At 40.5% G+C, this 10,238-nt stretch overlaps 1 protein-coding gene across 5 annotated transcripts in view; it reads left to right on the forward strand.

Moving 5' to 3' along the window:
• The window catches only part of MPHOSPH9 (M-phase phosphoprotein 9), a 53,991-nt gene extending 43,753 nt beyond the window's left edge, over positions 1-10,238 (forward strand). For 4 of the 5 annotated variants that reach the window (XM_019507137.1, XM_019507139.1, XM_019507138.1 and 1 more), the window contains 9 exons: positions 1,260-1,361; positions 2,746-2,883; positions 3,909-4,084; positions 5,004-5,168; positions 5,518-5,638; positions 6,520-6,623; positions 7,517-7,767; positions 8,321-8,389; positions 9,498-10,238. In XM_019507137.1, the coding sequence (XP_019362682.1) occupies positions 1,260-1,361; positions 2,746-2,883; positions 3,909-4,084; positions 5,004-5,168; positions 5,518-5,638; positions 6,520-6,623; positions 7,517-7,767; positions 8,321-8,389; positions 9,498-9,599 (1,228 nt within the window). In that variant the 3' untranslated portion in view covers positions 9,600-10,238. Of the gene's footprint in view, positions 1-1,259; positions 1,362-2,745; positions 2,884-3,908; positions 4,085-5,003; positions 5,169-5,517; positions 5,639-6,519; positions 6,624-7,516; positions 7,768-8,320; positions 8,390-9,497 lie in introns of those variants that run through there. The other variant, XM_019507140.1, reaches the window with a different exon arrangement.

Raw genomic sequence — 10,238 nt, forward strand, 5'->3', positions numbered from 1 at the left:
GATATGGGACTGTTCAGCTTAGAAAAGAGAAGACTTTGGGGGCATTTGGTGGCAGCTTACAAATATAACAGGGGCTAGGCCAACAACTATTCACCAAAGCAGCCCAGGGTAAAACCAGGAGCAACCGTCATAAACTCCTAGAAGAAGGTTTCAGACTGGATATAAGAAAAAACTTCTTCACAGTTCATGTGACCAGACTCTGGAATAGACTCCCAGCAGGGGTGGTGCAGGCACCTCCCTTGGAGATCTTCAAAAGGAGACTGGACACACACCTTGCTGGGGTTATTTGACAGCAGCACTTGTTCCTGCCCAGAGCAGGGGGCTGGACCCGATGATCTCATGAGGTCCCTTCCAGCCCTACACTTCTGTGATTCACTTTGTTCTAGATCCAAAGAAGTCCAGATCCTGTTTAGGTTTCCAGTTTACTCCTCTATTGAGAAAGTATAGTTTATGAATGGCCTTAGAGTGAGACCTCGAGCTGAAAGGCTGTTGAAAAGCTGAGTGACCTTCTCTGTACAGCTGTTGTAGGCAGTGCGATGATGAAGGGGTTGTATTTGAGTGGAGCGCTTAAGGAAAATTCAGTCCAGTATTCCTCTTGCCCTGTCTGTTTCTCCCATCTGGTTCTAAAGATAGACCCTTCCAGCTTGGGGAACTTCATTGGAAAAGAATATTTTGTTTTTCTCTATGAAAACTGTTTCTATGAAGGGACTCCCTAGCTGTTGTGTTTTAAATCTGATAAGGGGTTATGAGCATCCTTGGAAAGGGCTGGTTAATTGAAGAAGTGGGGAGAAAACTTTGTGTGAAAGAGGAGAGAGTTATGACATGAAAAACCTGAGCAGCAGATTGCTTGAATTACTGGAGCGACATGTGAGGAGATGCTCTATATTAATTTGAGTGGGGATTTGTTTACAAAAATGCACCCTTTTATGGAGGAAAAAGGATGTTTAAAAAAAAAACCCCAAAGAGTTCTGTATCATCCAGATAGAGTCCAGGTCATCTCAGGAGTGTTTTAAATGGCTTTAGACTCGAACTAGGCCCCAGAAACGTCTCCCGCTTACCTTCCTCCTCCCCTCACCAACATGCCACTTGTTACTTATTTGAACATGGAACTCCACATTATATGTATATTGGTTATCCTCCTTCCAGTATTTACACACCAGAACAAAATATTTATGTTAATATTGTTTAAGATGTAATAGATTTTTTTAAAAACTTTTCAGAAATCTCTTCGTAACATATCTCCCTTACTTCTTCATTAGAACAATTTCAAAACTAGAAGTTCAGCTCATGCAGGTAGAGCATGAAAACATGTTGAAATTCCGCCATATTACTGAAAGTCATTTAAGAACATCCCGTGTCAAGTAAGTGAATGTCCCATCATTGTTAGGAAGTGGGTGATTGTGTTCTGTAGTGCTGTGGGATTACTTAAATGAGTAGGAGTTGACTTGCTGAGTAAGGATTGCAGGGGTGGAGATGTAGAAGCTGATGGCATAATTGGCCTGTAAAGTTCTACATAATTGAGCCTTTATGTTTGAGTCAGAAGGGTGCTTATGATGCACAATTAAAAAAAAAGAAAACAAATGTCTTGAGAATAATAGAGAAATTATGTTTGAATGTGCATTCTGTTAGAGGGAAACATAGATCCTCCTCTGATATGTTAAGGGTGATTTAAAGGTATCTTTATCCAAAATGTATCCGTTTCAATTGATCATTGATTCTGGGGTGCACTGAAGGTTAGTCTAAGACGGACATTCTGTATGCAGATTATGAGATGGAAACACTTTTGACAACTTAACATGATCCTGAACTATAAGTAGTTTCTTACTAGTCACCTAAGAAATGTATGAATTAAAATATGACAGGTTATTTCTCTTGAGAACTATTTTATTGGTTAGAAGATGGGAACCCTCAAAAATAGGAAAAAAAAAAGGCTTAAATATTATGGGTTGAGGTGCCATATTGGATACCGATATGAGGAAAATTGAGAGCATCAGCAATTGGCTTTTTATGGCTGATGTGGCTGATAAATGCCGTGTGCATATGCACAGCTGCAGTGCAGCATGCAGGTGGCCAGGAGTGCAGCCCGGCAGCATGGAGAGCAGCCGGGTCCAGCTGGTAAGTCTGTGAGGGAAGGGGTGTGGGGGCGCAGATCAAGGCCCCTGTGGTAAGGGAGGGAGTGGGGCTGGGGCAGGGGCAGGTGCTGCCCAGCTGGGGTGGGCTGGGTACAGGATGGAGCTGTGGCTTATCCGGGAGTGCAGGGACTGGGGGTGGGTCTTGTGCTGCTGCACGCAGCTTGGGATGGCACGAAGGGTGTATGCTCCGGATCTGTGTGTGGGCTGCCACTGCGGGCTGGGGCTTGGGGCAGTGCTGGGCTTTTCCCAGTGAGGAGCTGGCCTGGGCTGTGTTTGGGGCCGGCAGGCTGTGGCAGCACTGGTAGAGGGGGTTGGGGGGGGCTAGAACCACCACAGAATTTGCCCTGATTCCCAGCACCACCACCGCCTGCTCTGAGCCCAGCCCCCCTGCCATGTAGAACTCGGCGCAGCCCTGGCCCCAGCCCATAGCAGCATCCCGCCCTCACCCCACATGCAGATCTGGGGGCACATGTCCCCCCATGCCCTCCTGGGGTGTGTGCAGCAGTGGGAGCTGCCCCCCCTGCTTCCCCCCCCCCGATGAGCCACTGGTATAAATGCTGCTTCTAAAAACAAATCTTAGAGTCTTTTGTAATTTTGAAGCTTTACATTTTAGTAGCAAGTTGGCAGCCCCTGATGTCAGCAGGCGAAAGTGGTTGATCCCAGGAGCGGAGTATTCGATTTTTACAGGCCAGCCTCTGGAAAGCCAAGAGACCAAGGACAACAGACTGGAAGAAACCTACGTTCCTTCCAGGTACCATAACTTCTATAATCCTGCTCTTCTCTGATGTTGTGGGAAGTCAGGGGCTACTTACAGACATGGAAAAAACCAAACGAACAGAACTAGCACTTTTCTTTCAACTCAGCATGACCCTGCTCCAAGCACAGAAGAGGCATTGTGTTAGTTTGGCTTGGCTTACCCAACATCTGTATAGATTGTGTAGCTTTAGACAAAAGCACCAAAATCCCCTGCCAAAGTGCCCAATCTGTACAGATTCTGGGGAGTTGCGTCCACTTCCTCTTCCAGGTAAGCTCTGTTTGGTTGGGTTTTTTCCACATTTCTCAGCACCCAGGGATGTTTTTAATATAGGAAAACATGACAATGGAATGGATTCTTATTTTTGAATCTTGTACTGGCAGTTTATTTAGACCTGTAAAGCATGTATCCTTTGCTTTAGTTGCTATGGAGGTCTTTAAAAAAAAATCCACTTCCTCAGTCTAGTTGAAATAGGCAGAGATAGTTTTACCCCTCCTTAGGTATGTCTTGTGCCAATGCCTGCTGCCCTCAGAAGTGTTCCATCTTGTTTCCTTTCTGTCCTTGAACAGCAAAGTTATTCCCCGTCAGCATTACAGAGTCTCAGACGTAGCTCTCTGGTGGTTCTGTAGTCGTGTGTTTTGGTTCAGGTGTTGTTTTTTTTACGAGTTCTTGTTCCTTGCAAGTGTGGCAGATTTCCTCAGAAGAGATTTGTTACACAGATTTTTGAGTCCATGATTAAAGTTTGGGTCATCAAACTGGATGCATTTCCAGTGCTGCTCAAGTCTGAGTGCTCACGCCATTCTGTAACCCAGGCTTTAGAAGTCCGATGTTCCTGGAATAAATGGAGAAATTATTGAACCTCCAGTTTGATTTTTGTAACACAGAACATTACTTCTGCACCACCCACCTGGAAAGCAGTAAATTAATTTCTATAGGATTGTATCTTTTAGTTGACATTTGGAAAGCCTGCATACAATATAAAAGCTTGGCTCCTCATATGCTTTTTTCACGTGTTATTTAAGGCACCATTCTCCTCCAGAAAAGGACTCTTCACAAGAAGACTCTTCAGCAGATGTAACTGGAAAAAAAGAAAATGAGGCACCTGAGACACCAATCATGAAAGCCTTTAAGGAACTTGAAGAAAGAAAAGCATTTAAAGATTGGACCACGCAGACGGAAAAGGACGACACTTCCGCCAGTAAATTCATTTATATTTCTAGGCGTGTCTTGACTTGCAGCCTCCAAACTGCATGTTTTTTTGTGTTTGTTATTCCCAAAGATTCACACTAGTCTGGCTCAGGTGACAAGGTAAAAATAGTTCATAGTGGGCATCACTTACTCTGTCAGATCTGTATTCCGCCTAACAAACCTGAAACAATAACCTAAATTACTTGTTTAGAATAGTAGGAACACTATTGCAATAAGCTAGTCTTTTTAGCTAAGTGAGCTTTCTCTGGTAGAGTTTTGAGGAAATGTACACACTTTGAGTATTCAAAAAATCCTGCTGGCTTTAAAACCACATTTGTTCTCCTAGGATAGCATCAGAACAGAGATATGTGTACTCTGACCTGTACTAAATGACTGAGCTGTGTTTAATCATTTCTTTTGTATTGCTGGAGCCATGCTTACACGTGATACAAAATATGGTTCCAAGATGTGACCTTAAATTCAGTCAGTAAAATTTTGGACTTATTCTGCTAACGCCTGTCTCTGTCATCCTGCCCCTTCAGCTGCTTTTGCTGGCTTAGTTTCTGCTGCTACTTTCTGTTAAGCCTGTGCTGTTTCTCACTTACTCAGGCCTGTGCTGTTTAACTTCACTTTACTTTCAGCTCAGTTCTTTTCTTCCATATCTATGCTGCAAACAAGCTTCTCCTTATAGGTCAGGTTAACAATCTATTTTAATGAGTGTCAAACAGAGCTCAGTTTCTAGTGGGGACAAGAGTTAAGAATAGATATCCTTTCATTATAACACAAACACACTGACATGGAAAACAGCTGAGATGGAGTAAGCACAGGTTTATTTACAGTCAGTTACAAAGGAGCTGAGTGAAAGAGGATCTTCAGCGTCCCATATACTTTAAGACACACATTAAAATTCACATTTTGTTCCATGACAGAAATGTCAAATCGACGGCAGACTGTTGGATTCGATGAAACTACTTTCATTACTAGTCGGTCCCCCGAGAAATGTAAGGACCAACAAAGACCAAAAAGATACAGCTCACCTAATGGGCAGAGGTCATCATCTCTCCCTCCTTCCAACAGGAAGTCAAACACTCCAAGTAAGCCTTTCTGTTTACAGTTTTGCTTGGTGTCCCTTTAAAAAAGCATCTAGTCATGTCAGGTTGTTTCATAAAGAGCAGAAGGAAATTTAAAATTTAGGATTCTCTTGTTATCATGGATTTTCAGAAAACTCCCAAGTGACAGCAAACTTTGAAAACTGTAATTTGAGCATTTGGCAAGGTGACACAAGCTTTGCACAATTTAAACAGATATTAACTCATAGAAAACTTTGAAAACCATTCTTTGAAGACACTTGAGCAGGGATCCATTTGCATGGATCAAACTGTATTAAGAAAATCTCTGGGTAAGAAAAGTGTTAGGTACTTAAAAGCCTGTCCTTCTCTGCAGCAAGAAGAGAGATAATGTTGGCACCAGTGTCTGTGACATACAGTCCAAAACGATCACCAAAGGAAAACCTATCTCCTGGATTTAGCCACTTGCTTAGCAAAAATGAAAACACAGTGACAAGGTACAAATTTGCAATATTGGTTCATTATTATTTTCTGATTGTATTCAGGAGTGATACTGCATGTCCATAGCCCAGTGAGAATAGTCTTTGTTCATGCAAGTAATCCTGTGAAAAGGCTCATGTGTGAAATGGGTGCTGTCTTTAGAGGAGGGGATTGCCTGACTGGGCCTTGCACCTGAAGTTAAGCTTCCTTTTTGAAATAAGGCAAGAATAAACTTGGAAAGTTCCCCTTAGCTTGCCAAGGTGTAGTGCTGGGTATATCATTATATCTGACGGGATAATATTGACCAGTATCGGAGATATTGTCCTTTGTCAGCCCAGAGTAAACCAGGGTCCTCATTTAGGGAGACAAGATGTACCAAAAAAATGGGTAGAAGAGAGCACTTCCTATTCTTTTCCACCCATCTGTAGAAACATTCTTGTTGGATTAAACCTCCTGCCATTTCATACACGTTCCCTGAACATTTGCTAGATATGCTAGTTAGCAGGATGTGGTGGAGCTACAGTGACCACACTCTCACCCCTGAGGGTGTGCAGGGGGAGTAAAGGTATTCTATTCCTTTCTCCTTATGCACAGAAGTTTAACATTTATTCCCTTGCATAACTTCAGGGGCTGAGTGTCACATTTAATGTGTTCTTGAGAGTAGGGTTTGGCATCCTCCTTTGGTAAAATTGCTTCATGATTTGTTGCTCCTGTTTGATGTGTAGAAACAGAAGAACTCAAGGGCAGGTACCCGGAGGGATCAGGTTTTCCAGTGAAGAGGAAATGGTTTGCTTATATATTAAGACAGGGAAAGATAGGAAGTAGTTTATGTTTCAGCTCAGAGTTATTTCTAATGATTAGTCATTTCCAATCCCCCTCCACCCCTGTTGTTCTGTAGGTTTGATATACTTCTGGATGATCTGGATCTTGCTGCTGCTTCTACACCACAACATAGCAATCCAAGAAAAAGACTCCAATTTCTCTCACTAGATGATATAGAAGGTAACTTGTCAAAATAGGGGAAAGATTTCTTTTATTTGCTTTAATCTTGCAGAAGGGAGTATTTTCTTTATCATAGCTTCTCCCAACTAGATAAGAGATGTGTATATAGGAATCACAAAAGTTTTCTATGAAGTGCAACTTTCAAAATCCTTATCAATTTTGTAGCCTTTATCTTACAGTAAATAAATGGTATAATAATGTTGTTTGTAGATATAGCAAAGTGGCATGAATACAGTAGTTCATTTTTATGTGTACCTGCACGAGGACAATAGGCTAATAAAAATCATTGCATTGAAAAATAAGAGAGGAAATGCGTTCCCTAATACCTAAGTTAGTTAAGTAGAGCATATATTGCTGGGAGCCATATTAAGTGGTATGTACCCAGTCTTATTAATAAGATTCTGTTACAAAGTGTTGCCAACAGATGGTGAAAGGTAAATGTAACACAGCCAGTTCATTTGGAGTTTTTTTAAATAATTGGATGAGTCAAACCAATTCTTACTTTTGTTGTTGTTTGTTATTTTTGCATTGGCTAACTTATTTAGAATACCATTGTGATGCCAGGCATGAAGAAACTTGGGAAAACTTGCATCAGTAAAAACAATTGTCAATCTGCGGAATATAGCAGAACCCACAGCTTGTTAACTACAAATTGTGCCTTGCATCAAAATCCATCAAAGGCTAGCCAAACGAATGTCCTGTATCTGCTGTGATGTTGCTAACGTGGGACTCCGGGAGGCCGGCTAAAAAGACTTTGTTACTCACTAAATTAGGTTTCATACCTAAAAGATGGCAGGGAGTCAGCACTTCTGTGGTTTGGTTTATTTTCTGTTTTAGATCATATATTCATGGAGAATTTAAACAAAAACAAAACCACTCCTTTTTTTTGATAGGAAGGCAGCATTCTGATAAGGGCATCAACAGCTGTGTTAACTACAATTCTTGTGCTGAATCTTTGCATCCTGGAATGAAGAAAGGAACTGTGGGGTCTGCCTGGGAAGAGAGGAATATAACACACAAGAATGAACAATGCGTTCCTGCACCAGTAGCACCTTATGAGGCAGACTTCAAGTACACAGCAAGGATTAAGACATTGGCTGAAACGGAGAGACTTTTTGATGAGCTCACACAAGAAAAGCAACAGGTAAAATGATCTTTATTCCAGAATTGTGAAAGAAACAGTGTGTCTAGGAGAAGCTTGTGGTATTGCAGTCTACCTGCATGGGACCTGGCACAAGGTAATGGAAAATGCCCAGTGGTGTTCTGACAACACACCTTTATCCTTGCTTACTGAAATTCTGATACTTTGTCTCTTCTGACATTCTTTATGCCTCTTAAGAGAAATGGGGAGGGAGGGACTAGATTGAATTTATTTATTTTCGTTTGCAATATGCCAAGATTTGAAGTCTCCCTTTCAAAAATGAAAGGCAGGTATCTTGGGCTATTCTGGAATCTACTTGGAAGAGTGTCCTCTTCTTTCAAAACATCTTTGTAAGAATGGGCAGCAGGATGCATGTTTACTGATAGAGTATATTATTTGGTGACCTGGCAAAGGATGGTCATACCTGAATAACTACACTGCATTTATACTTCTAATCTATCCCTGACTTTTTTTGCAGATGAAAGATGTGTGGTAGGTTTCTACTTGCTCTTGAAGCTGTAATCATTTACAGCTGTGGTATTTTCTGTATTACTAGATTGAAGCTGCCTTAAGTCGAATACCTTGTGCTGGGGGAAGAATGACCTTGCAAACAAGATTAAATCAGGTGAAAATACTCATTATATCATGTATCAGTGACTGATCTTTTCAACTGTCCTCCCAGTTGGTAGAGGCTCACACTATATTTTCTGTTTCATGAGAAAATAAGGTAGTCTTTCTTGGATCTACTGATGTAAAACACTATTTAAATTAGGCTAACTTATGTGAGCCAGAGTGTGAACTCCCTGCACGCTCATTTGAATTTTTTCTCACAAGTAAACAGAAAGTTTCCTTTCCTTTCCTTCCAATCATAAACATGCAGCATATGCTAGTATTTTGCATATTCATTATTTGCATGTAGGAGCAGTGTTTCCAAATATTTTATATCGTGCAAACATTGAACTGTTAAACATAGAAGCACCCCTGAGAGTGTAAATAAGGGGTAAAAAAAATTCAAGAATGACTAATAAAATCCAGGTTCTTCTAGAACAGGACACTGAAGCTGTTTAGCAGAGCACAGTTCTTTAGAACACAGTGTGAAAAACATCTTACCCATCTCAAAGTGTAAAAAAGAACTTGTGGAGGCAGAAGTAATTCATAAAGAGGGGTGATGCCAGCATTCAAGCTGCTGCTTCTATGGAAAGTTCTGGGGGTGAGGTTAATGAACACAAAGGGTCAGAAACTTCTGTTTCATTTCTCAGCAGAAAGCCACCAGCACACTGCCTCCCCAAACCAGGCTGTAGTTGCAGTTTTTCACTGCTAATCAGAATGCAATGTACGGAACAAATATCACCATATATTGCAGCGAGTAACTGTTCCATAGATCTGTCCCACTTAAGTACTGACCTGACCAGACCCACTTTGTATTCGTGAGATCTGACAAGATGCACCGGAAAAGGATGCTATCGCTTAGATCAATATCTTGCAGAGACACTGTTTTCATTGGCCTTTGAACAAACCAATTTATTAATAGTTTAGTTAAGCAGTATATATGCAATTAAGCCACAGGATTGGTTTACGTAGGCAGATACCCTGGTGCCAGGGTATGGCTGCTTATGCATCAGAAAGAACATGAATGCAAAATGGGGACACTAACAGGATATTCTTTATAAAAACACCATCACTTGGAATTGCATGGAATTTAATTTTTTATTTTTCTCAAATATGTTCTTTAGGAAGCCTTGGAAAATCGCTTGGAAAGGATTAATAGAGATTTGGGTTCAATCCGCATGACACTGAAGCGATTCCATGTTTTACGTACCTCTGCAAATATTTGAGACTTGTATCTATTAAATTTGGATATGCTTTGGTTTGCACTAACATATAATTATGCACTCAGCGAATGCAAATTGTTTTGTATTTTTGTAAGCCCTCAACAGTAGTTTTACAACCATGTTATCCTTTACACACAGCAATATTTTGTACTTCAGACAGCCACCTATATTTTAAACATATTTTTGTTACACTTGAGGAATTGATCCGTTTATCGTGTATTTTACTATTTTTAAAAATAGTAACTATTTTTAAATAGTGGTATGAATTCAATTTATAATATGAAGAAGGAAGTAAACAGAGGCAGCTTGTTTTCTGAAAACAATCATGTTATCCTTTTGCACTCACTTTGCTCTCCATTTTATAGAGCAACTGGCCTATACTGTAAATAGTAACTCCTAGGTAATTTTGAACTTTTATATTATTCATAAGGCAACATGAAGCTTCTGTGGCAAAATCAACTACAAATATATGCTAGACATCTTCTATTGAAAGTATGTAGCTAGGTTTTAATTTTTTTTTGTTGTGACTCATTTTAAATGCATCTCTACGCACTGGAATTCTATTTAAGTATTGTTCTGTATAAATTAAGAGCAAGCCATTGAACAAACAAAAGAAAATAAATGTATGTGTTCTTTTTTTTT

The sequence above is a fragment of the Gavialis gangeticus genome, unplaced genomic scaffold (genome assembly GCF_001723915.1).
Source record: "Gavialis gangeticus isolate Ggan-Ray unplaced genomic scaffold, GavGan_comp1, whole genome shotgun sequence".
Taxonomy (NCBI): Eukaryota; Metazoa; Chordata; order Crocodylia; family Gavialidae; genus Gavialis; species Gavialis gangeticus.